Genomic DNA, 27,883 nt, shown 5'->3' with positions numbered 1-27,883 from the left:
TCTCTTTCTTTGTCTCCCACCCACGCCCCCTACCATTCCAGGAATATGAAATCCCAGCGATGCGACCTAGTACTCTAATCCTAGTTACCGGTACTAGTCGCTAGTGGGGCACTTTTAAACCTCAAGAAGGGGTTAAGGGGGTTAAAAGCACCCGTGTTGCGGCACTTCCCAGGTGCTTTCCATTCCAATAGACAGGGATGTTTTGGGAGCCCCAAAAATGCTGCTTACAAAACTTTTCCTAATGTCCTGCAAGCGCACAGCCCCAGTGTGAAAGAACTCGGGCTCTCACACTGGGGTGGCATGGCTGCCAGTTTTTAGGCGCTTTACAGGTGTTATTTATAGCGCTAAGAACTGGGGCTGATGAGGCGTTGGGATGATCGTTATGTTTATGTTCCTCTTTGCTGGGACTTTTAGGTTTTTCTTGCTTCTGTTCATATTCATGACACCAGAAATTACAAATGGAATTTTGTGACACTCTGAAAGTTCTGCTCACATTTCTGATCTGTCTTCTCCTCCCAGGTCTCCTGTGTATGATGATCATATCGGTGTCATCAGGAACGGTGTATGTACAGAGCGGATCAGACATCACTGACTGTAATATGAAATGTCCCCTTAAAGAAGGTAAAATGGAGCTGTACAGACAGTGCGGAGAGAAGGAGAAGACGATGATCGAGTATTTCCCGCATTACAAATACACTAATTATCATGACTCCAGAATCCGACTGCACGCAGGCAGTGGCTGCTGGAAGCTGACACATATCAGGAAGGACGACTCCTGTGTGTATGAGACCTGGTGTTACATTTACAATGATAAGGATTATCTATTGTCCTCTACAGAGATCCGTGTTCTGGGTAAGAGTCCATATACTACATCACACTTCTCTACACTGCATTGTACTCTATGGGGAAAAAGTGTCTACTAAACAGGATGAGTGAGGAGAGGAAACAAGTTTTTCATGTAAGGCCCCTTTCACACAGGGCGGATCAGTAATGATCCGCCCCGTGAAGATCCGCTCACTCAGCAGGGATCGCTCAGTTGTCCCCGCTGAGCCGGCAGCGGACACGGCAGTCTCCGCACACTGTGCAGGGACCGCCCTGTCAGCTCTCCGCTCTCCTCTATGGGGATCGGATGAGCACAGACCGTCTGTCCGTGTTCATCAGATCCGCTCTGCAGACGGGTAGAAAAATAGGATTTTCCTTCGTCTGCAGAATCGGACCGTAGCGGAGGCGGACAATAGCGGGTGTCTGCGGATGTTCATCCTCAGACGCCCGCTATCCCATAGGGATGAATGTATGCCCGTATTTCATCCGCAAATGGATGGATGAAATACGGACATAACGTCCGCATGTGTGAAAGGGGCCTAACAGATTTCCAGTATTCCCCCACTGACATCTACCCAACTGTCCTACTCAGCATGGCACTGGAGGGGGTGGGCATAGTGTCCTCTTTGTGGGCACTAAAGGGTAAAACAGAAAACAAGTGGATTAGTGTGGACCATAGGCACAGGGTGTGCCTGGGCACACTCTCTATTCACCTTGTGTGGTGCCGCTTTCCCCTGCTTCCTGGCACCCCGTCTACCCCCCGTGCAGTGCTGCCGGCTTCCCTCCTATCCTCTCCCCTCCCACCGAATGCTGCGGGGGGTGTTTCAGGATGGAGAGTGGGGGAAGAGGCCAGTAAATACTTCATTAATCATCCCCTTTCTTTTTTTTGAGTAAACACAGAGAGTGATCTGTATTGATCGCTCCTGTGTTCATTCTTAACTGAAGCATAATACACTAAGCTTCAGTTTGTGACGGAACAGGAAGCCACTCAGCACTGAGCACTTCCCATTCAGTCACTGTGTAGTGCAGCTGAGGCTGCAGAGAAAGGGACTGGGGAATCTCTGTCCTTAGTCCCTTTCCCTGTCTCAAAAGTGAAACATCAGATGTTTGTTTAGATTCTTTAAATGTTACCAAGCCCCCAACAGGGCTGTAAAAAAAAAAAAAAACTTCTGACACCGTCCACTGAACTACTTACACTATCCACTGCTCTGCTGACATACGCGTGTGTGTTTGTGTTCTGGGGTGCTCACCCATAATGCAATAGGCTGTGCACATCTATGGTGTGGACTAGAGCTGCACGATTCTGGATAAAATGAGAATCACAATTTGTTTGCTTAGAATAAAGATCACAATTCTGACTAGACACGTGTACTACCAAAAAATGTGTTTAGTTTCATTACATTCATTTTTTTAGTTTATCGGATCATCCGTTATGAGCGGCATTCGTTACTTCGGATTATTAGTAACTTCGGATGCATTCGTATTTGTTAGGTTCACTAACGGTTACTTTAGCCATATTTGAAAGGAAAGTCTAATACCTATAATTTAATATAATATAAAAAAATTATAATGCTGGTTAATAATTGAATTATAATAGAAAAAAATAAAATAATGATCCGAATGTAATTGATTTGTTAAACTCGTAGATTGAACCGTTTTTCGTTCTTTTGGGTTTTCGTTTTTTCTGAAAATTAATTTTAGTCAAGAGTCTTTTGTTCATTCGGATGCTTCCGAATGAATGAATGTGCCGAAATTCATCCGAAAACGAATTCGTAACAAAACGAATTGCACATGCCTAATTCTGACAAACTTTTTATTTGAAAGATTTACAACCCCTGAACATTCGGTTATCAAACAAGATGGCAATAAAATAAGACATAATACGTTTTTTTTTTTTTTTGTGGTTTAACTGGATGGACTAAAGCTGTTTGATCCTGTATGTACAGGTCCCCCCCCTCCCTGCACTGTCTATCTGGGGAAGGCCAGCTAACACACAGGCAATAACCAACCTGCACATGCTCAGTTTAGTCTCTTGCTGGAGAGAACATTTCCTTGTTCTCAGAGCTAGCTGGGTCATATGATATTGGCATCACACATAAGGGCGTGTATAGAAGAAATAGTGGAAATCTCCTACTTGAAAATACAGCTCTGGACAAACTGGGCAATTTATCATGTGACCGTGGTATACAGATCAGCCAAAAAGGTATAAAGTGGTAATATTTTAATGTAAAAAGATTTATAAGCTGTGGGCACGGGGGGGGGGGGGGGGGGGCATATGAACTATTTTTATATTACTGGATTTAGTAACACTTTAACCAGTTACCGACTGGGCCATAGCCAAATGACGGCTACAGCACGGTCGGATAACTCTGGGAGGTCATTGTATGATGCTTGCCCAGAATTGCACCCCCCAGGGTTTGCACCCGGCAATGTCCGTGACTGTCTGGTCCTCCGAACCCAACATGTAATGGAATGGGGTAAAGGGCCAATGACAATGGCCCTTTAATACGTGATTGCTCCATCCAATGATGGAGCGATCAGTTGTCAACAGACCACAGCATGTCTGGTTCAGCTCCTCCCAGTCGGTGCAAAGAGAGGGGGTGAGATGAACCAGACATGGAAGGAGAGGAAGGAGCAGCACTGTGGGCTGGATCTGAAGTGCCCACAACCCTGATCTCTGCCCATTCCTGCTCATCCATACCACATCTCTGCTCATATGTACCCACATCAGTGATCATCCATGCAACGCGGTTCGGTTCGCACCAGAAATTTCAAACGGACCCCAAATTCGTACAAACTTTAGAACCCCATAGAAGTCTATGGGACTCGAACGTTCGAAATTAAAAGTGCTAATTTTAACGGCTAATATGCAAGATACTGTCCTAAAAAGGGTGTGTGGACCTGGCTCCTGCCCCAGAGGACATGGGTCAATGCCTAAAATGTTTTTAAAAATGGCCGTTTTGGCGGGAGCACTGATTTTAATGACGATTAAAATGATAAAAAGTGAAATATTCCTTTCAATATGGTGCCTGGGGGGTGTCTGTAGTATGCCTGTGAAGTGCCATGTGTTTCCCGTGTTTAGAACAGTCCCTGCACAAAATGACATTAAACTGAAATAACATCATTGAAAACTGCTTGCGGTTTTAATGTTATATCTGGTTCCTGCAATATGGTTGAAAATCATTGAGAAAAATGGCATTGGTAGCCCTCCCTGCCCATTACCAGCCCCTTTGGGTCTTGTACACATATTAAGGGGAACCCCGTACCCATATTAAAAAAAGGAAATGCGTGTGGCCCCCAGGCCCTATATACTCAGAACAGCAGTATACAGGCGGTGCAAACAAGACAGGGACTGTGTAGGTTTGTTGTGTTAAGTTGAATCTGTTTGTAATTTTCAACTGGTACATTTTTAAAGTGTAGCTCCAGTCAAAAAAACAATTTTTAAGCTTTTTGGAAAACATAGGGAAGGGTTATCACCCCTGTATAATTTGTTTTGTCGTCCATCTTTTTTCATCTCACTTGCTGTTGTCTCCTTCCGTTTGCAAGTAGGAGACTAGGAGATGTTTGTAAGTTGGATGTTTGAAAGTAGGGGCCTGCCCTATATGCTCTGCAGAAATGGCGGAATAAGGTGTTGGTTTTGCCACAACATTGTAAGCCCTGAAAGTGACTCTTGGTGGGCGCTGGAGCGCCCTGCTGTGAACGATTATATCAAGAATTGTAATTACATGCCATTGTTGAACAGTGGTAGAAAAATTGACCTTTGGTGGTTGTGGTACTGGTGCCACAACACTATAAGGCCGCGTACACACGGGCGGACTGTTCGCCCAACTTAGTCCGCTGAACAGTGTTTCAGCGGACAGTCCGCTCGTGTGTGGGCTTCAGCGGACTGTTTCAGCGGACAGTCTGACGAACAAAGTCTTACGGAATTTCCGTAAGACAGACCGTTCAAACTTGGTTTTGTCCGTCCAACTTGCCTACACACGAGCGGACTGTCCGCTGAAACCAAGTTTGGACGGACAAAGCATTGCATCAAAAATTGTAATTAAACGCCCCTGTTAAACTGGGGCAGAAAAATTGGGCTGCTGGCATCACCCAGAACCAGAAATGTTCTTCCAACATATCAGCGGATGAGGAAGAGGATAGACAATCAACATAACAGGACAGTCACTCAGCATCAGCATAGGCAGTCTTGAAGGGATGTGATATTTAAAAAAAAATTATTCGGTTACATCAGCTTCAGGTGCTTGGTAGCTGTGGGTGATCCAAGACTGATTCATCTTGATGAAGGTCAGTCGATCAACTGATTCGGTGGACAGGCGCACCCTGTGATTGGTAACAAAGCCACCAGCAGCACTGAAGGTGTGTTCCGAAAGAACGCTGGATGCAGGACAGGCCAGTAGCTCAATTGCATACTGTGCAAGCTCTGGCCAGTGATCCATCCTCAAGACCCAGTAAACCAGAGGATTTTCGGTGGGAAAGGTGTCCAAGTCTGACCTTGCCCCTAGGTATTCCTGCACCATGTAAATCAGACGCTGGTGATGGTTGCTGGAACCGATCATACCTTGGGGCTGCGGACTAAAAAATTGTCTGAAAGCATCAGTCAGATGGCCATCTTCTCCACCGCTCCTTCTGACCGATGCCTCAGCAACACATTGTCCAGGACCAGGAGTTTGTAACCTCCCAGTCTCTGGGAACGCGTTGCACAGACCTTTCTGCAAGGCCTCCCGGAGATGTCTCATCCTCTGCTCCCTCTGCGATGGCAAGATAAGGTCGGCAACCTTACCCTTGTACCGTGGATTAAGGAGAGTGGCCAGCCAGTAATGGTCCCTCTCCTTGATCCGAAGAATACGAGGATCCTTCCGCAGGCTTTGCAGGATCAGGGAGGCCATGCAGCGTAGGTTAGCTGAGGCATTCGGTCCGGAGTCCTCTGGGTCACTAAGGGCAACATGATCTGCAGCTACCTCCTCCCAGCCACGTACAAGTCCACGTGTTTCTTGGGACTGTAAATCATCCCTACAAGACCGCCGCTGCTGATGCTGAGTGCCAGCCTCCACCTCCATGCTGACACAATCATCCTCCTCCTCCTCTTCCTCCTCCTCATCCTCTTCCTGTGTGATGGGTGGCACAGCAGGAACACTGTCTGGATAAAGGGGGCCTTGAGAGGCAAGAAAGTCCTCCTCTTCCTGCCTCTGTTCTGCCTCAAGTGCCTTGTCCATTATTCCACCCAGCGTATGCTCCAAGAGGTGGACAAGAGGTATAGTGTCACTGATGCATGCACTGTCACTGCTCACCATCCTTGTGGCCTCCTCAAACGGTGACAGGACAGTGCATGCATCCCTGATCATGCCCCACTGGTGTGGGGAGAAAAAACCGAGCTCCCCTGACCCTGTCCTGGTGCCGTAGTCGCACAGGTACTCATTGATGGCCCTCTGCTGCGTGTGCAGCCGCTGCAGCATGGCCAACGTTGAGTTCCACCTGGTGGGCATGTCACATATAAGGCGGTTCTTGGGCAGGTTCAACTCCTTTTGGAGCTCAGCCAGCCGAGCACAGGCATTAAATGATCGGCGGAAATGCACACATACTTTCCTGGCCTGCTTCAGGACATCCTGTAAGCCGGGGTACCTGCCCAAGAACCGCTGCACCACCAGGTTAAGGATGTGAGCTACACAGGGCACATGGGTCAGTTGTCCCTGTCGGAGGGTGGAGAGGAGGTTGGTGCCATTGTCACAAACCACCATTCCTGGCTTAAGCTGGCATGGCGTCAACCACCTCTCGGCCTGCCCCTGCAGAGCTGACAAAACATCCGCCCCAGTGTGGCTCCTGTCCCCCAAACAAACCAGCGCAAGCGCGGCATGGCATTGTTTTGCCTGCGTACTTGCGTAGCCCCTGGAACGCCTACAGAGCACCGCTGGTTCTGAGGACAGAGCACTGGAAGAGGCCATGGAGGAAGAAGAAGAGGAGGGGGTGGAGGAGAGAGGTGTGTCACAACCAATAGTAGCATTTTGGAGGCGTGGTGGCGGAACAACCTCCAACACTACTGCACCTTGTCCTGCATCCTTCCCAGCTGCCAGAAGAGTGACCCAATGGGCCGTGAAAGACAGGTAACGTCCCTGTCCATGCCTGCTGGACCATGAGTCAGCGGTAATATGCACCTTACCGCTGACCGCCCTGTCCAGCGAGGCAAGGACATTGCCTTCCACATGCCGGTAGAGAGCCGGAATCGCCTTCCGTGAGAAAAAGTGTCGTTTGGGGACCTGCCACTGAGGAACCTCACATTGTACAAACTCACGGAAGGGGGCCGAGTCTACCAACTGAAAAGGCAGCAGTTGAAGTGCTAGCAATTTAGCCAAGCTAGCATTCAACCGCTGGGCATGTGGATGGCTGGGAGTGAACTTCTTTCGCCGGTCCAGCAGCTGGGGCAGGGACATTTGTCTGCTATAATCGGACGTGGGTGTACTGCTAGCAGAGTGCCCGGAAGCACTTGGCTGTGACACACCTAATTCTACACCTTCATTCCTCTCAGAGCAGGTTTCAGAGAGGACTGAAGGTCTAGTGGGGTTGGAGATGCCAGCTGATGAGGAGCAAGGAGAGGTCCGCTTTGTTCTTTGGTGTGGGTCTTTGAGGTACGCTTGCCAACGAGCTGCATGGCAGGTCAACATATGTCTGGTCAAGCATGTGGTGCCCAAGCGGCTGATGTTTTGGCCACGCGAGATACGCTTGAGACATATGTTGCAAATAGCAGCGGTGCGATCTGATGCACTCGTCTCAAAAAAGGCCCACACCAAAGAACTTTTAGAATAACGCGCAGAGGCAGCGCCCTGCACAGGCGGAGCTCTGCGGTGTGATTCAGTCGGTGTGCTGCCCCTAAGCTGGCCCCCGGAGGGCATCCTGCCTCGTTGGACATGTGCCTCCTCCTCCTCCTCTCTCCTACCAGGCACCCACGTGGAGTCAGTGCCCTCATCATCCCCTCCCTCTTCATCGCTGTAGCTAACCTGGCAATATGCTGCAGCTTGTGGAACATGACTGCCAGATTGCTGTCCTTCTTGAGCATCCCCTCTCTCTGCATTCACGCTACTGCCTTCCTCTAGCTGAGTGTCATCATCAGAGCCTACAAAACACTGGGCATCCTCCTGGAGCATGTACCCAACACTGTGCTCAAAGAGTTCAGGAGACTCCCCAGGAGGACGTGGTGGGTCTAGGGAAGGAGTCACTGATGATGACATTGAGAGGAGGGAAGACGATGCGTTGGCAGCTGCTTTGCTAGTACCCTGAGACTGGGTGAGAGAGGATGAAGAGGGCTTGGTCATCCACTCTACCAAGTTGTTGGCATGTTGCGGTTCAACATGTCCAGCTGCCGAAAAGAAGGACAAGCGTGTCCCATGGCCACGTGCTGATGACAATGCACCGCGTCCACGACCAGTACTGTTGTCTCTAGACACAGAGCCTGCTTGCCCTCTTTTATCGGCTCGCGCCTGTCTGCCTCTCCTTGCTGGCCTTCCAGACATGGTAATGGCCTGAAGGGAGTTGGGTAAAACAGCAGTTGGGTAGTGTATATTGTGCTGGAGGCACACAACACCCACTAACTCCTGCAGATGCCTTTATTATAGAACACCAGAGATAAAAGGGTATACTGTAATGGAGTCACACAACACCCACTAAGGCCGCGTACACACGCGGGGACTGTTCGCTCAACTTTGTCCGTCAAACAGTTTCAGCGGACAGTCCGCTCAAAATTAGCATGGACGGACTTGCCCACACACGACGAACGAACAGTCCGCTGAAACCGTGCGCGATGACGTGAACGGCACGTACGACGGGACGAAAAATACGACGTCCTATACACTGCAATGCAAACTTCGGCGTGTAAATCCTTTCTGAGCATGCGCGGAACTTAGTTTGACGAACAAGCCTACACACGAGGGGACTGTTCACTGAAACAGAGTTTCAGCGGACAGTTTTTCGGAATTTCCGAAAAACTTTGTTCAGCAGACTGTCCGCTGAAACTGTCCGCTGAAAGCCCACACACGAGCGGACTGTCCGCCGAAACACTGTTCAGCGGACAAAGTTGAGCGAACAGTCCCCGCGTGTGTACGCGGCCTAAGCCCTGCAGATGGCTCTATTAGAGAACAGCAATAAAGGGTAGATATAGGTGTATATTGTGCTGGAGGCACAAAACACACACTAACTCCTGCAGATGCCTTTATTATAGAACACCAGAGATAAAGGGGTATATACAGATGTATACTGTGCTGTGCTGGAGGCACACACAACTTCCAATAACTCCTGCAGATGGCAAGTGGGCTCAAATAGAGAAGAGCTATGTAGGTGGATATAGCGGTGTGTACTGGGTACAGAGCACGCAGACAGCACGTACAAGCTCCTAACACTACTGACTGCAAGCTCTATTATAAAAGATAGATCACTAGCTATATAGGTGAGGGGAATATAGCGGTGTATACTGCGGTCAGGGCACGCAGACAACAACCGCTACAGAAGAGCAAGATCGGCCGATAACGATCGGTGTGTACTGTGTTGAAGGTACACAGAACACCCACTAACTGCTTCAGACACCAACACACTGCACAAGGCCGCCGCGCTGGCGGCCTTATATAGTGTGGGGCGTGTACTACACAGCCTGAGCTATGATTGGCCACAGGCATCCTGCCTGTGGCCAATCATGGCTCTCCTCGCTGCTGGCGCTGTGATTGGCCAAGCATGCGGGGTCACAGTGCATGCTTGGCCAATCATGAGCCAGCAATGCACTGCGATGACGCAGTGCATTGTGGGCCGTGAGCGCCACACGAATTTGGCGCGAATGGCCCATAATGTTCGGAATTCGCCGAACGGGCGAACAGCCGATGTTCGAGTCGAGCGTATGTTCGACTCGAACACGAAGCTCATCCCTAGTGCTCAGCCATGCCCAGCTATGTTCATCCATTTTTATCCATCCCCATTCATGGCTCATTAATCCTCATCCATGACACATCAGTGATCATCTGTGCCACATCAGTGCTCTTCCATGCCACATCAGTACTCTTCCGCGCCACATTCATGCCACATCAGTACTCTTCCAGGCCACATTTGTGCCACATCTGTGCTCATATATACCACATCCACCCATGTTCATCCATGCCACATTCATGCCACATCAGTACTCTTCTGTGCCACTACAGTGCCCATCAGTGTCTCACAAAAGTGTGATAGGTAGTCAAATTAGTGTAATTTATGCTAGAATGCCTAAAGGTGCTATTTTAATGTTGGGCCTCTGTATGTGGCCAGGCTGTGTGGCCACATTCAGCCTGGCACATGTGGTATTGCTGTACTCATGAGGAGTAGCAAAATATATTTTGGGGTGTCATTTTTGGTATGTACATTCCGTGTGTTAGAAATATCTTATACGTTGACAACTTTGTGTTAAAAAAAAAAAAGCATTTCCATTTTCTTTCCACGTTTTCCAAAAACTTGTGGAAAAATTACATGTTCAAAAGATTCATTATGCCTCATAGAATATACAATGGGGTGATTTGCTTTACAAAATGGGGTCATTGGGCATTTCCATTGACCTGGTGCTCCAGGGCCTTCGAAAGTGTGATAGATAGTCAAGAAATTAAAAGTGTAATTTATGCTCCTAGAACTCCTGAAGAACTCCTGAAGGTGCTCCCTGTATGTTGGGCCTCTGAATGTGGCCAGGCTGTAAAAGTCTCACACATGTGGTATTGCCATACTCAGGAGGAGTAGTAGAATGTATTTTGGGGTGTAATTTGTGGTATGCATATGCTGTGTGTGAGAAATAACTTGTTATGACAATTTTGTAGGGGGAAAAAAATAAAATCCATTTGGAAAGAATTGTGGGAAAAATTTCAAGTTCAAAAAACTCAACATACCTCATACTAAATACCTTGGCAAGTCTACTTTAAAAAAGGGGTAATTTGGGGATTATTTGTTAGAGGTGCACCAAATGGAAATTTTGGTCCTGAAACCAAAACTGAAAATGGAAGATACACTAGCCCGAAAGCCGATACTGAAAATGACAGTGGGATTTTTTTTACATTTTTTTTTTTTTTTTTTAATAATAAAAGATTTTTGATATATAAAATTCAAAATTGTGTTTATATTCGTTATTATTCATATTCAACTTTTAATTATGATGAATTTTATGAATAAAAAATTAGTACAATCCGGAGGCGCATGCGCGGGAGCTCGTCGGATGGCAGCTTAGTCCGCGAGCTCCGCACCGCCCCGGCCCTACAACCACTCCAGCGCTGAATCAAGCAGCGAGCCTCAGCCGCAAGTATCACCGGCGGACGGGGGAAACACCCGAGCAGTCCGGGATGGCCGGAGGAACGGCTCGGAGAGACCTTTCCCGTGTTCTAAACACGGGCCCGGGACCCGCGCTCACAGCCAAGATGGCGCCGAGCGCCGCAGCACGAGGGGAGATACAGGAGGAGGACAACAATATAGCAGACCCACCTCTTCACTCTGCAGGACAGGCAGCTACCACAGTGAGTAATACCTTCAATGTCTGCCTGTCCCCCCTCCTCCACCGAATCCCTCCTAGGCAGGGTTCTAGACGAGATGCCACTCTCACCCCTGGAGGACATCACAGCAAGCCCAGGAGGCAGCGAGGCCTTTATGCCTAGCAATCTCCCCTCACCTCAGGACTTTCCCTCTATGGTTGCAATGTTCGGCACCATGTTAGCCAGGGGTCTCTCCCAAACTGCCACTCAAATCACCTCAGCCATTCACGCTGACTTACAACAACTAGGCAACAGAATTGAAACGATCGAACTCAAAACAGATCAAACAGTCTCCAGAGTAAATCAGAATACCGCACGAATACAGGATTTACAAGATCAACTTGAAACTGCGTTTTCCAAAATAGACGACCTCGAAAATCGTTCGAGGAGATACAATTTCCGTATCAGAGGAATCCCTGAGTCTTTCCAGGACTCGGCTCAAGTGGTCCAATCATTCATAAAAGAGCTCATTCCAGACATTCCTGATCATCGCCTTGAGCTGGATCGCGCTCACAGGGCGCTACAACCTCCACGCCAAGATGGGCTCCCGAGAGACATCATAGTAAAACCACATTTTTACAAGGTTAAGGAGGAGGTCATGAAACGGTCGAGGGGCGAAGGACCTCTTATGTTCCAGGGCAACCCCATACAAATCTTTGCTGACTTGTCGCCCTATACCATCCAAAAACGGAGGTCTTTGAAACCGCTGCTTCTCGCACTATCCCAGAAATCGATTGCATACCGATGGTCCTTCCCATTTCGGCTTTCATTCTCCTTTAATTCTAAATCTTACGGCTTTTCATCATTTCAAGACGGTGAAAAACTCCTCCTTCAACTTGGCCTCATCTCAAGGGATCCTGACTCATCATCTCCTCTTCACAAGACCCCGAATGTGTCCTCTAAGAGACCTCCACCTTCGAGCCCAATCGCCCCAGCATGGCAGAAGCGCCTCTCAAAGAAGTCCAAGGACTCCAAGCCGCCTTAATGACAGTTTCTGATCCGGGTTCGGTTGTGGACCCGTGTCTTGCTCCTTGATCCCGGCTGATCCGGATCCTTGGATATACTCAGGACCCTCTTTGACTATTTGAAAAAGGGGGGGGGGGGTGGTTTCCCCCCCCCCTTTTCTCCCTTTTTTTTTTTTTTTTTTTCTGTACTGTTCCTGTATTCTACATTGCTCACATGGTCATGGTTTTCTTTGACTTTTTATCTCTTATCTTTGGATAGAGTTCTAAGTTTGATGATAATTATACAAATAGGCTCCCCCCAGATTCTTCACTGAATTTCGAAGGTTAAGTTTCCCCTCTTAAGTCCTTCTTAGACCTACTATTCTGTTTAACTTACGGGTTTCTCACGAAACTCCTGGACTATTCCAGCCTTGTCATCATTTGTAGGTCAATAGCTGGTGAGGTAATCAAACGGTTTGCAACATTTTGTCCTTAGGGACATTTAGGGCTCAGTTCCTGATCTATTTGTTTTTTTTTTTTTATTAAGCTCCTGGAGAGGGCCGGGGCGGATGTCCTGTGCCTCCACGTATCTCTAACCAAAAGGGGGACTCAGTTGAGTTCCTCGGTTGGACTGGAGATCTCGCGCACCCTCTACTCATGGGTGGTGCGATAATACGGTTAGGTTTGGGGTTAGGGTGTGTGAGGTGCGGGAATGGGTTCCCACACCTCATCTGGGTGTTCTTGTTTGCTTGTTTATTGTTTACATGTTCTGACATATCGCTTATCTCCTATTTTTTTCCTAGCAGATCCATCTCTCTACCTTTCTTTTCCATCCCTCATCCTACCTGTTCCTCCCGAAGGTCTCCTATCCAAGTGTGTTTTCAGAATTTGGCGGTTACCGTCCTCATTACACAAGGTAAGTCCCACTCTCTCCTAGATGATGCCTCCCACCTGATCCATGTCGGTTCTTAACACCGCTTCACCTCCCATCTCCATAGTTTCACATAATGTCCAGGGCCTCAATTCCCCTGTTAAAAGGCGGAAATTGTTCAAACTATACCAATCACAAAAATTTGCGGTTCTCCTGCTGCAGGAGACCCACTTCCCTAAATCATTCCATCCCTCATTTCTTCACCAAAGCTTTCCCCAATTCTATCTCTCCAATGCGGAAAACAAAACGAAAGGTGTAGCTGTCTGCTTTTCTAAACATCTCAATTTTTCCATGTCACAGATTATTACTGACCCGCTGGGCAGATATATCCTGGTTAAAGGCACCATAGACGGGACAGTCTATACTTTTGTCTCGTACTATGCACCCAATAAAGGTCAAGCTAATTTTTTCACTTCAATGCTAACCACCCTTTCCCCGCAACTGGACGGAGTTATAGTCTTGGGGGGGGATTCGAACATAACATTCGATCTGTCATTAGATAAATCGCGATCTGGCCTGCATCGTCCTAAACAACCCTCTAAACAAAGTACTAGGATAGCCAAACTCCTTTTTGACACGGGTTTAGTGGATATTTGGAGGGAACTTAACCCCCGCGCCAAAGACCATACCCACTATTCAGCCCCACAAAAATCGTACGCCAGGATAGATCATATTTTTCTACGAGGTACTAATGTTCCGCTAGCGCTGAAGTCCACTATTAGAGACTCCCCTATCTCAGACCACTCCATGGTTACAATCTCCCTCTGCAACCCTTGTAACACGAATAAGGAATTCAAGTGGCGTCTCAACGAATCGCTTCTTAGTAATCCAGCTCACTGCTCCATGTTGGAACGGGACTTAGGGGAATACTTCAAACTTAATGACACGGCAGACGTCTCCCCTGCTACATTATGGGCAGCCCATAAAACTGTGATACGGGGCAAAATCATACAATTCTCCTCCCAACTAAAGAAAGAACATAGGGCCGAAATAACCAAACTCACTAACGAATTCCAGGCATCATGTAAACGTAACAAACGTGAACGTACACAAGCTTCCCGTCGGGATTTAGAAAACTCAAGAATCAAACTTAATTTAGCCCTCACCACTGAAGCAGAAAAACACCTCCGATGGTCTGGTGCCAGGTTTTATTTACACAAAGATAAAATTGGCTCTAAATTGGCCACCAAACTGTCACCCAAATCACGGATAATGGCTCTACCCAAGATAAGGCTACCGTCGGGCATCCCGACACAAAACCCACAACGCATCCTAAAATGCTTCCACGAATTTTTCTCTTCCCTCTACAAAGACAACAATCCCACCCCTCTCCCAAGCGTCGAGAAGTTTCTAGACTCCTTACCCTTGCCCAAACTCTCTAGGGAGCATATGGAGCTCCTTGAACAACCCATTTCCTCTTCGGAGGTCAAGGAAACCATACAGAAACTCAAACTAGGCTCCGCTCCCGGCCCAGACGGCTTTTCAGTCGGATATTACAAGAAATTCTCTGACACTTTAGCTCCTTACTTAGCGAGATTTTTTAATTCTCTTCGCCAGGGTACTCCCCTGGATAAAGCCTCTAACCTAGCATACATCTCGGTCATTCCAAAACCTGGAAAAGACCCGTCTTTGGTGTGCAACTATCGTCCGATTTCATTGATCAATAACGATCTCAAACTTTTAACGAAAATAATGGCAAATCGTTTATCCTCCTTCATAGCTCAGTATGTACACCAGGATCAAGCAGGCTTTATCCCGGGGAGACAGGGCCCAGACCAAGTAAGAAGAGCCATAGACATAGTGTCCCTCCTTAATTCGCAATGGGATGGTGGACCCCCTCAGGAAGGGTTCCTCCTTTCTGTGGATTTACAAAAAGCGTTCGACACAGTCACCTGGCCTTATATTTTCGAAGTACTTCGTAGGTGGGGCATAGGGCCATATTTCCTAGGTACCTTAAAATCACTTTATTCTAACCCCAGCGCCCAAGTACGATTGCAAGGACGATATTCTGAAATATTTTCCATCGAGAAGGGGACTAGACAGGGATGTCCTTTATCGCCCCTGATTTTCGCCTTAGCCATCGAATCCTTAGCCATAGCCATACATACAAATCCGGATATCAGAGGAGTCTCATGTGGTGGGCGGGAACATAAATGTGCCCTTTTTGCCGATGATTTACTCCTTTTCATCACATCCCCCCTCATTTCTACTCCTAACATTATCAAACTTTTGGAACAATTTGGAGTCGCTTCAGGACTTCGAGTCAATGTTTCAAAATCCGCAGCACTGAACATATCCATCTCGCCAAACCTTCTCACGCGCCTTCAGGCTCACTTCCCGTTTACTTGGAACTCTTCAGCCATCCCGTATCTGGGAATTAACTTAACCGACAGACATGACAAGTTATTTGCTAGCAATTACCCCCCCATGTTCAAAAAACTCGAAGCGGATATGGCCATGTGGTCCAAATATGATCTATCCTGGCTGGGTCGGGTTAATTCTATTAAAATGACCCTCTTACCTCGCTTGCTATACCTCTTCCGTTCTCTTCCAATCCCAATCAAAAAAGCCCAAATTATGCGGCTCCAATCCTCTATCTTAAAGTTTGTCTGGGGTTCTAAAGGCAGCAGATGTTCCAAGGAGATTCTTTATAGATCCAAGACCCAGGGTGGCCTTGCTCTCCCCAATGTTTGGTGGTATTACCAAGCCGCTCAGTTAGCTCAAATCTCAGTAGTATATTCCAAGGGCCCTAAGCCTGACTGGCTTATAATGGAGAGGGAGGCGATACCGAAATACACGATTGATTACTTACTCTGGTCTACACCAAAACTTCGCCCTGCAATATTGGCCCCTACACTATCTCACACTATGTCTTTGTGGGACAAACTACGAAAGCTCCCAGCCCTGGTCTCTCCCCTGCGCCCCCTTGCACACCTCTTTAATAATCCAGAATTCCCACCGGGTCAAAATATTTTAGCGTTTAAATGGTGGGTGGACAAGGGGCTATATAGAATTGGCCACTTCCTACACGCCACTGGACCTCTCACACCGGGATACTGTGTGAGTAAATTGGAGATGCCCACTACCGAAAGGTATAGACTATTTCAGATTTCCCATTTTCTACGCTCCAAATGGCCCCTCAATTCTACTCCCCCTTCACCGACTCAATATGAAATATGGTGTGCTGACATACAGGATCAGAGGGGAGGCATCTCCATTGTTTACAACTCTCTAGCCAAGGCTCTTAACAAACCGTTATACGCCCGACTTTGGGAACAAGACCTGGCAATAGAGTGGGACTTGACCAAATGGTACTCGCTTTTCGGCAGATCATTCAAAGGCATTATGAATACCTCACTAATGGAAGCTAGCATTAAGATCATGATGCGTTGGTATCGTGTCCCAGCCTCTCTGGCTAAGATGTTTCCGAAACACTTCCCCCCTATGTTTTAGGGGTTGTGGACTCACGGGCACCCTTCTCCACATATGGTGGACATGCCCTAGGATACGAAAATTTTGGAACAGTTTTTTCCACCTATTGAGAAAAATTACGGGAACGGCTGTCCCACAGATACCTGAAATAGCACTTCTTAATGCCAGCATTGATAAGATCCCCAAACACACTCAATCCTTAATTTTTTACATGCTCTTAGGAGCTAGAATTACCATAGCTAAAAATTGGAAAAGGCCCACGGTACCACTGAATGGTGCGAAACTGAAAATTTCTTGGATCATGGCCCAGGAAAAGATTGTCAGTAAACTTCTAGACAAAACCCACAAATTTCAATTGGTTTGGGAACCATGGGCTAACTACATCGGAATCCCTATTATTCCAGGGACTTAGGAGTCTGGGTACGCTATTCTTCACCTAGGTGACCTTCCCCCCTCGTTCCCTCTTTCCCTCCTTCCCTCTCTATGCTACCTCTTACCTATGGATCTGCTCTCCCTCTTATTCTTTCTAATCCTGCTCCTCTTACGATCCTCTCTTTTGCTGTGCTCTTGGGTTAATACAAAATTTCCCCAGTGCTTCAGTCTCGCATTTTGAGATTTACACAGATGGTAAGGGTCTACCAGTGTAGCTGGGTATTCCTGTTCTTACGATGGTTTAACCTGCTATATCTCAACTTTCTAAATGAGTGCAGTGATTCTGTTTTCTTCAAAACAAGATACACAATGGCATTTAAGTATGCGTATTACAGAAGCTAGTAAATGGGGTATCAGCAGCCCCCTTCAGACTCTCTATGTCACTCTTAGAGACTGGGCTGGGGTGGGTTCCCTCTCCACAGTGTGCTCCCCCTGGGGTGGAGAGGAGGCTCTCCCTTAGTAGCCCGTCTCTCCTACGACCACAAATATTAAGGCTGAAGGATTGGTAATGCATACTTTTATTATATAATTACATACCTTACTGTATTATCTCGTTGTATTATCAAAGAAATAAGAGAAACTGTCTCATGTATTCTGTATTGATTATTGTATACTGGACTATAATTCTACACTCTCCGACCCAAGAGTACGCTATATGTTTTTGAAAAATTTTCTTTTGCATTGCTGTATTGAAATCGGTTTAAAAAACTCAATAAAAATACTGAAAATAAAAAATTAGTACAATTCAGTGCTAATCCATGCCCAGCATGAACGTGTTTTCTAACACTGCAAAACAATTCGGGTAGATGGGTATCTTCAAAGTAGCGTCTGCTTGGCAGTGTGTAACGTGGCTCAATATGTTGCATGAGCCTACAGAAACCAATGTCCTCCACAATAGAGAATGGCTTGTCTTCTAATGCAATAAATTCCATAATTTTATCTGTAATGTCATGAGCCTTGGGACTGTCACTTGTATTTTTTTTACATTTTTAACGACTGTAGCCACAGATGGTGTTGAGCCTGACCCAGAGGCACTTTCTGAAAGCGGTACTGTTTTCTTGTATTCTGTATGCTGAACTGGATGACGTGTTTTCAGGTGGTGTATCAAACCTGTTGAAAAAATGCCTTGGCACTGTACCCAGTCTTGAAATTTCTGCTGAACAAGGACTGCAGATTTCAAATTTTGGGGTCTTTATCAGAAACTTTAAAATGTCTTTCTCGTACATCACGGGACACAGAGGCTTAGTAATTACTGATGGGTTTTATAGGGTATCACTAGGTGATTGGACACTGGCACACCCTAGACAGGAAGTTCAACCCCCTATATAACTCCTCCCCTTACTGGGAGTACCTCCATTTTTTTTGCCAGTGTTTTAGGTGTTTCTCATGAGTAAAGATGTGCTGAGCCCCACTGGAATATCCTCACTGGGTCAAGCCATGCAATCAGATTCATTCAAGGTGTCTTTTCCAGGCTGACTTGGATGCTATTCGGGACTTGTGCCTGAAGAAACCCCGGGTCCAGTATTTTATTTTTTTTCAGCCATATGCTTTATAGGCCCAGAACTGCAGATCCCCTTATTCAAGATAGCCCCAGTCTCTGAAGGTTTCTCTAAATGGAGCCCACCGTGAGAGATGAAGATTGGGTCTGTTACACAGAACCCTGCAGCTGGATAAGGTAAGGGAGACTCCTTAAGAATTTTTTAATTCTAGTAGGTTTCTCCTTTTAAGTAAATGTATTGTTGTGAATTCATTAAGAAAAAATAATAATAATACATTTCATATTTACTGTCAAAGAGGTGAGATTGTTTAGGCCTCAGGAACAGATGAACTACAATGTTGATATTATTGAACTGTGACCTCTTGGAGACCTTTAAAGCAAATCTCGCAGGTTTTCTTTTCCAAATGTTAAAAGGATTAGTTCTTTTTAAACTTTTACAAAACCTGTGTTGAAAAAAAAACCTGAAACAATGGTATTTCCTGTCACCAAACAAAAAGCTGTTTACTTATTTTGTTGGTTAGGGTGAGAAGATCAAACTTGCATAAGTATTTATCACATGGAAATAACCCTTAACTAGAGAACCCCATTGTGCGTAAGTAAAAAGACTGTTTGGATAGTATACAACCATGCAATTAGCTGACTCCTTATCCAACGAAACATATTGAAGGACACAACTAACCCATTTAATTATTATTGGAAACTCAGAGTTCATCTCAAAACATGCTGTAAGATTCATATACCAGTATCATCCATATTTTTCTAAGCCATTCAAATTATACATAGGTCAACAGGGAGATATTGTGGTTTGGTATCTAATGATCTAAAGAACTTTGTCATAAAGAAATTATATATGAAAGTGTGATTATAAGTAGAAGTGTTTTAGCAACAAATTAGTATTATAAAAAAAACATAAATCATGATTAGAATTGTATAAGAATTTAACCTATGTTTAGATAAACAAATATTGATTGGATACCCAAATTATACATGTATCCATATAGATAATAATTGTATGTGATTTGTTTGATATATATCTAACCTGTGTCCTTTCTAAACGGACTAAAGATTAACAGATATACATTGATATACAAATATATCACCAAATTATGCAAGTGATTATTGAAATTTATGTTAAAACGTATTTTATATTATGCCATAATTCTTGAACACTAGAGATATATTCGTTAGAACATATATAACAACGAACGCATATTACAGAATTAAAAAAATATTAACTTAAAGAAATAAAACACCAAACACATGGAGACACCTGGTGGTGGAAGGTGCTATTACCTTAAAATCACGAGACTCCCGGGAAAGCTAACCATTACATGTTGCCGGCCAATGAGGAGGGAACACATACCCTCTGGGCAGAACTTAGTATAATTTTATGATCTTTTTGTTTAAGAGGATATTTAAGAAATAGAAAGAGAGAGAGAGAAGGAAAAAAAGAAAGCTCGGAGAAGAGCTGGGGGGTGAGAGTCAGGGGGAAGCTTAGGGACCCCCCCCCCCGAGAAGGGACACTGGAAGACATGCATGAATACACATTTTTACATTCATGAAGATCCCTGCTCCTTGGAACTCAGAGGTCACACCAAGTAATTCCTCTGTAAGAGAATCCATGTTGAAGCCACGGCAGCCATCTTAAAATTCCTGGTAACCAACACTCCACACTAATAGCCATATTGGAAATGGGTAAATATATGTTTATCATCTATTCTATGTTCTCTTAAATATTGATTTTTTGAATGTTCTATTATTGAAAATATTTCTCCCGAATTAATAACCGCCTTTTAGATTTTTCTCTAAATTTATTTTTCATTATAAATTTCTTTTTGCATAGATGCCAATTTTATTGACAAACAAATGTCTAATTTATTTCACATTGTTAACCACTTACTTACCTGCAGTATAGTAACGGTTGGACGTGTGAAATACAGACATTTTGTTTAATTGTCAAATATCAAAAGGTTATTGATTCTACCGAGAAGTGATAATGGTGATAATTGTGTCCAAGGTACTACTACGCCCAGTTTGAGGGTGTTCCCAGTAATTGTCAAAATGATCAAGTAACGTAATCTGTATTTTAATATTTCATGTAAATATTTGTTTTCTGTCAACCAATAAATGTAGCTATTTTGTATGATCACTCGTCTCCGTGAATACGTTTCACATATATAGACTGTGTCATATAGACTGATTCTGTATCTTAAAAATATCTTCGTTAAAAATTACTTAGTAAATATTGTGCGGGAAAATGTCCTTAAAAGCACAACAGTATGCTATGTCTAAAGTCGCCACTGGAGGATGTCAAGAGCACATACCTTTCATGCCTGATCTGTCTGTGTCCGCGCTGTACGTTCCTCCAGCCATGCTCCGGGTAGGATGTGGGTAGGGGGGTTCTGTTCTTCAGGCATTCTACCCCCACGGCTTAGGGGGCCAGGGTGAGCCTTAGCAGGGAGCGGTAGTATACCACACCACCTGCCACCGTCTCTGCCATTACGGCGGCTTCCCATCCACCGGCCCTTCTCTCTCCTCGCCCCAGCCTCCCCTCCATGCTTACTCATAAATCAGAGCCTTGGCTCATGTGGGAAACACTAGTTTTTGAAAAAAGCGAGGGGTGGTGGAAGGGGTGGTCTGAGGAGGGGGGTGAGTGTTAATGCGACACCGGCATGGTGAGATGCCCACATCGCTGGCTACACAAGCTATAAGGTGCACTTTTTTAGATGCACATGTCTTATGGAGGTACACAGAGCAGACGGGTGCATGTGAGTGTGGGACACAGGCATTCCCATGCAGCATTTACTTAGCTACCAGACTGATTCTTGGTAGCAGCGGCAGTTGCTGAACTACATTTCTCAGCAGTCAGTGCATATTTGTAGTACCTCTACCTTTGTTGCTCGGCACTATGGGCAGAAGAGGTACAAATACCCCAAAAAATAGAGGCTCAAAAGGATCACCCTCAGGTTTTGAGGACCCCCCCTTCTGCAGCACCTCTCCCCGAAGGACCTGGGAAAACTGGCCAGGGTGAGCCGTCGGGGTCAGGGGCTGAAACTGCTTCTGGCACTTCAGCCCCTGTATAAGGAGGTTTTTTCTCATACATAATTGGATTAGAGGAAAGACTAGTGGCCTTAATCGCATCTTCTCAGTGGAAGGAAACGTGCTAGGTCCCCTCTACCACCCAGGACCCACAAACAGAGGAACTCTGGGGAAAAAGGAGAGGAATCTCAGAGGATTGGGATGAAACTGACTCCTCTTCTGAGGAATCTAGTGGAGAAGGGCCCTCTTCAGCTTCTCAAGATGAGAAGGTGTTGGTGGAAATTCTTGCTGGATTGGTCCGCTCCACATTTAAGTTGCCCTTATCTGAGTCAGTTAAGAAACCCTCCTCTTGTTTGGGTTCACTGAAGCATCCCCAAACTACACATGCCTTTCCTGTTCATAGTTTATTGGAAAAGCTTATTTAATGTGAGTGGGATCACCCAGATAAACATTTTTTCCCTCTAAAAACACTTTATCCTATGAAAAAATTTACTAAGATGTGGGGTATACCGTATTTGACGCTGCCATATCCTCCATAAATAAAAGTCTGACTTGTCCTGTTGACAATGCTTAGGGATCCAACAAAAAATTGGAATTCCTGTTAAAAAAAAAAAGTTTTCTCCTTGGCAGGCTCAGTGGCTCAACCTGCAGTGGCAGCAACTGGAGTCTGTCAATACTTGAGAGACCATGTTATACATGTACAGCAAGCCCGGGGGTTGGCCAACCTACCAGCGGCTTTGTGGTTTGTGGTTGATGCAATCAGAGAGTCAATCTTCCAAACCTCTGGAGGCTTTGTGGTTTGTGGTTGATGCAATCAGAGAGTCAATCTTCCAAACCTCTCGCCTTACGCTTGGGTTGGTACATATGCATAGAATCTTATGGTTGAAATATTGGTAAGCCAAATCGCCATGTAAGAAGCTTCTGGCTGGGTTTCCCTTTTGTGGTGGAAGACTGTTTGGGGAGGATTTGGGCAATTATATCCAAAGGATCTCTAGTGGGAAAAGCTCCCTTTTGCCAGTTAAGAAAAGGAGTAAATGTCCCTCATTTTAAACAGGCTCTTTCCAGGGGCATCAGCCTCCAGGCACTCACGACGGCCTCCTCTGTCAGGCTCAAAAGTTAAATCTCAGAGTCAACCTCAGGGACAAAAGTCCTAGGGGAGGAAGTCCTACAAGACAAAACTCTAAAAACTTTTTAAGAAGGGGCGTGCTCACTCGAGTGGGGGAGGACTGCTACAGTTCTCAAGGGTCTGGCAGGAGGATTTTAAGGACAGATGGGTGATCTTCACAATAACTCCTGTCGTAGAAATTAGGCTGTTTGCTATGCACACAGCCACATCTGCTGCTGTGCTTCCAATAAGCACCCATTTCCATCTTAATGATACAATACTTTAAGCTTAACTTTTCCAACCCATTCATCCCAATGACCAGACATCCCCAGTAACCTACATCCTCATTTCAGCCTGACTGCTCCTCAGCCAGGCCCCCCTGGTTCCCCATTAAAGAGCCATCACCAGCAGTCTTTCAATCTCCAAACGGTCAGCATCCCTCCTCGGACCTCAACCAAAAACTTTATTTAGCTTTCCACTGGAAGCCACGCCCTGGAGGGTTTGCCTCCAACAGCTGAACACCTCCCACAAAGTGTGTGACCTCACAGCAGTAACACAGGATGTGAATGCCCATATAAGGACAATACAATACAATTCAGAAGTACCAATCACAGACATGCATACATTCAAATAGTCAGTGACGCAAACTGACTAAATGCTTTCAATGATGGAAACCATACAAAACCAATGAACGATGACTATAATTCCGTTGATAGAAATCCTTAATATACATTGTTCTCTGGAAAAATGTATACCTGGATTATTCTACAGCTTCTTGCGAATGGAAGGCTATCTACAGATGTGCACTGCCCATCTCCATGTGGTGATCAGACACAGTAGAGACAATGTGCACACATCCGCCTACAACCAATCCCTGCAGAGTAAGCATATGCCCCCAGACGATCGTCTGTACAGGGGCCCTTTTGCTGGCTGACATACCCCCACTCCGCAAACACCTTTTTCCAATCCCAAGAAGTTATCCACTACCTAAGGCTTGGTTCACACAGGGGCGACTGTGATCCGACTTCAGGTAGCCCCTAGTCGCCTCAGGTCGGACATTTAAAAATCAATGTAAGTGAATAAGAGCCGTCTTAATGCACGCTACTGAAGTCGCCTCCGACTTCAAAAGAAGTTCCTGTACTACTTCAATCCGACTTGTAGGCGACTTGTACCCATTGATTTCAATGGAGGTCGCCTCCAAGTCGGATCTCTGTCTATACGGAGGAGACTTTGACAGAATTATTAGCTCTGAAGGGGGAACTCCACGCCAAATTTCTGAAAAAAATTTGGCGTGGGTTTCCCCTCCGAGAGCATACCAGGCCCTTAGGTCTGGTATGGATTCCAAGGGGAACCCCCTACGCCGAAAAAAAACGGCATGGGGGTCCCCCCCAGATCCACACCAAACCCTTATCCGAGCACACTACCCGGCCGGCCAGGAAAGGGGGTGGGGACGAGCGGGCGCTCCCCCCCCCCCTGAGCCGTACCAGGCCGCGTGCCCTCAACATGGGGGGGTGCCTTGGGGGAGGGGGGGCGTGCGGCCCCCCCACCCCAAAGCACCTTGTCCCCATGTTGATGAGGACAAGGGCCTCTTCCCGACAACCCTGGCCGTTGGTTGTCGGGGTCTGCAGGCGGGGGGCTTATCGGAATCCGGGAGCCCCCTTTAATAAGGGGGCCCCTGGATACCGGCCCCCCACCCTATGTGAATGAGTATGGGGTACAATGTACCCCTACCCATTCACCTGTAAAATAAAGTACAAAAGTACAAAAAACACAACACACAAGATAAAATAGTTTATTGCACAGCTCCAGGGGTCTTCCATCTTCGGGGATCTTCTCGCCGGACTCCTCCGCTATCTTCTTATATATCGGTTCTTCTGCCGGGCCACTGCGCATTTTATAGCTCTTTTACACCCGGTCTTCTGTCGCCGCCATCGCCGCCGCCTTCCGTTCTTCTTCTCTATCAACCCATGTGACATCCACCCATGTGACATCAACCGATGACCCCGCCCCTTGTCCCTATATAAGTCGCCGCGCAGCACGTCCCTGGCATTGCGGCCGGAGAGGGCGTTGAGTCAACATCTCCAGGAGAAGAAGGAGAAGAAGAACGGAAGGCGGCGGCGGCGGCGGCGGCAACAGAAGACCGGGCCACCACCTGTAAAAGAGCTATAAGAAGGCGCGGTGGCCCGGCAAAAGAACCGAAGAGGGGGACAAGACCCCCGAAGTCGGAAGAAGAGGCCGCGGCGACGAAGAAGAATGCTGGGCTCCTCTGCTAGCAAAAGAGCTATAAGAAGATAGCGGAGGAGTCTGGCGAGAAGACCCCCGAAGACAGAAGACCCCCGGAGCTGTGCAATAAACTATTTTATCTTGTGTGTTGTGTTTTTTGTACTTTTGTACTTTATTTTACAGGTGAATGGGTAGGGGTACATTGTACCCCATACTCATTCACATAGGGTGGGGGGCCGGTATCCGGGGGACCCCTTATTAAAGGGGGCTCCCGGATTCCGATAAGCCCCCCGCCCGCAGACTCCGACAACCAACGGCCAGGGTTGTCGGGAAGAGGCCCTTGTCCTCATCAACATGGGGACAAGGTGCTTTGGGGTGGGGGGGCCGCACGCCCCCCTCCCCCAAGGCACCCCCCATGTTTAGGGCATGCGGCCTGGTACGGCCCGCTCGTCCCCACCCCCTTTCCTGGCCGGCCGGGTAGCGTGCTCGGATAAGGGTCTGGTGTGGACCTGGCGTAGGGGGTTCCCCTTGGAATCCATACCAGACCTAAGGGCCTGGTATGCTCTCGGAGGGGGAACCCACGCCAAATTTTTTTTCAGAAATTTGGCGTGGAGTTCCCCCTTCAGAGCTCATTCTCTGATTGGCCACGGCAAAAGTCGCCTGGGTCCAGTGTTATCACAGGGTGCAGTGTTCCATCCTGCATTACAAATGCTAAATTTGATGGTTTGGCTATTGAAACCCATGTTTTGAAGAGTTGTGGGCTTTCAGGCCCTTTGATTTCTACCTTGATTAATGCAAGAAAGCCAGCTTCCAGAATGATTTATCATAGAGTCTGGAAAGCTTATGTCTCCTGGTGTGAATCCAGGGGTTGGCATCCCAGAAAATGTCATAGGTAGAATCTTTGCTTTTCTGCAAATGGGGCTAGAAATGAAGCTGGCCTTGAGTATCATCAAGGGCTAGATCTCGACCTTGTCAGTATTGTTTCAAAGTCTGCTTGCTTCAAATTCTTTCCAAAGAGTTATACAGGGTGTAACACACCTTAATCCTTCGGTTAAGGCACCCCTAAACCCCTGGGACTTGAATTTGGTGCTGTCAATTTTACAGAAACAGCCTTTTGAACCGATACATCAAATTCCCTTGGTCCTGTTGACAAGGAAGTTAAATTTTTCTGGTAGCCATTTCTTCTGCTAGAAGAGTATTGGAATTAGAAGCTCTTTTCTGTAAAGAGCTTTATTTAATCATGCACAAGGATAGAGTGGTTTTGCGCCCTCATCCTAGCTTTCTACGAAGGTGGTTTCAGGTTTTCATCTAAACCAAGATATTGTTCTCCCTTCCTTTTTCCAGATCCCTGTTCTACAGAAGAAAGGTCACTACATTCTTTGGATGTAGTGAGAGCAATCGAAGGCTATCTGGAATTGACGGCTCAGATTCGCAAAACGGATGTTTTGTTTGTGTTGCCAGAAGGTCCTAATAGAGGACAGGCAGCGTCTAAATCTACCATTGCTAAGTGGATTTGACAAGTAATTGTTCAAGCTTATGTTTTGAAGCAGAAAGTTCCGCCTTTTCAGATCAAGGCGCACTCCACAAGAGCTATTAGTGCCTCGTGGGTGGTGCATCACCAGGCCTCCATCGCTCAAATCTGCAAGGCTGCAACCTGGTCATCAGTTCATACATTCACCAGATGTTATCAGGTGGATGTGAGAAGGCATGAGGACATATTTATTATATGTATGTGTTATAGTACTAGATGGATTGTTTGTCAGTAGTTAAAGAGAATGCTCACCGGCGAATAGTAGCCATCCAGGAGAGACGGTGCCTGCTCTCCAATGCAGCCATCTCCCAAATCACAACTGTGTCTCAAGTCTCAACCACGAGGAACATACGCGGGGAAAGTGCTCCGAACTCCAGCGTCTGTGTGCGCACCGCTACTGCGCATACGCAATTTTCGGAAACCATTAGCAGCAATTTTTTTTTTCTTTCAGCAATGTGTTAAAAACATAATATTATCGTAAATTTCAGGGCATCCCTAGTTCCTGACACCTGTAGCTGTAAAAGCTCCTCCTCTTTAACGTTACAGGACAAGTCCAGTTGAGTGTGATAATCTAATACTAGATACTCCATTGTACTCTATGGGGAAAATTTTAAAACAGAGGTCTGAATGTAAGGGAGGGGCTGGAGATTGCTTGAATAATGATCAGTGCATGAGCTAGCACTCTATTCGATGTATCTGGGCTCTGTGTTGGTGACTTCTTCTTCTCTTGATAATTCCAGATCCGGTTCTCATCTCCAACATCACTAGTAACTTCAACCGGTTTGGTGAGGAGATGGCGGTGAGCATCCAGTTCTCTGGAGAAGAGAGCGCTGTGACCTGGGAGGTGGACAGGGAGCCGATCCCTGAAAGATACCGGCTGATAGATGACAATAGGACGCTGATTATCCCCAGTGTGCAGAGAGACGACCCTGAGAGGAGATTCCGGGTCAGGATCACAAACCCGGTCAGTGAGGAGATCCGGGAATACCAGCTGATCAATGATACGAGGTTCATCAGAATGCTGGAAACAGAAGGTATTGGTAACTATGGGGGGGTCATGTTATATTCCATGTATGGGGGTGTTATAGATTGGGGTCCTGTCTCCTCTTCTCTGGGGGATCATAGTGGGAGGGTGACACAGAATAGTAACATTGTGTCTTGTTGTCTCTTCTCTGCTCTCCTGATGGAGGATTATACAGGTGACATGTCACATGACCACTGACCATACAGACTGATACATTGTATATTTAACACATATAGTATATTTAAAGTGTGTTACCCCTTAACTTAAAGCAATACCGAAGTCTCGTGTTTATTTTTAACTAAAAATAAAATAAGCATGCCTGGCCTGTGTAAGGGTTTTGCACAGAGCAGCCCTGATCCTGCTCTTTTCGAGTCCCTCGCCAGCA

At 46.4% G+C, this 27,883-nt stretch overlaps 2 protein-coding genes across 2 annotated transcripts in view; both read left to right on the top strand.

The window, feature by feature from the left end:
* LOC143981512 (uncharacterized) overlaps positions 1-27,883 on the top strand; it is a 392,182-nt gene that overhangs the window by 349,975 nt on the left and 14,324 nt on the right. The gene's annotated exons all lie outside the window — the stretch shown is intronic.
* Positions 484-27,711, top strand: LOC143984212 (uncharacterized). The gene is made up of 2 exons (XM_077484501.1): positions 484-852; positions 27,215-27,711. Exons 1-2 carry the CDS (start codon positions 531-533, stop codon positions 27,694-27,696), a joined length of 804 nt encoding a protein of 267 aa, XP_077340627.1. The 5' UTR covers positions 484-530; the 3' UTR covers positions 27,697-27,711.

The sequence above is a fragment of the Lithobates pipiens genome, unplaced genomic scaffold (assembly GCF_037356315.1).
Source record: "Lithobates pipiens isolate NorthernLeopardFrog02 unplaced genomic scaffold, aLitPip1_a1.2 Scaffold_16, whole genome shotgun sequence".
Lineage (NCBI taxonomy): Eukaryota > Metazoa > Chordata > Amphibia > Anura > Ranidae > Lithobates > Lithobates pipiens.
Note: the sequence above shows the minus strand (reverse complement) of the source record. Positions and strands in the feature narration are given on the sequence as shown.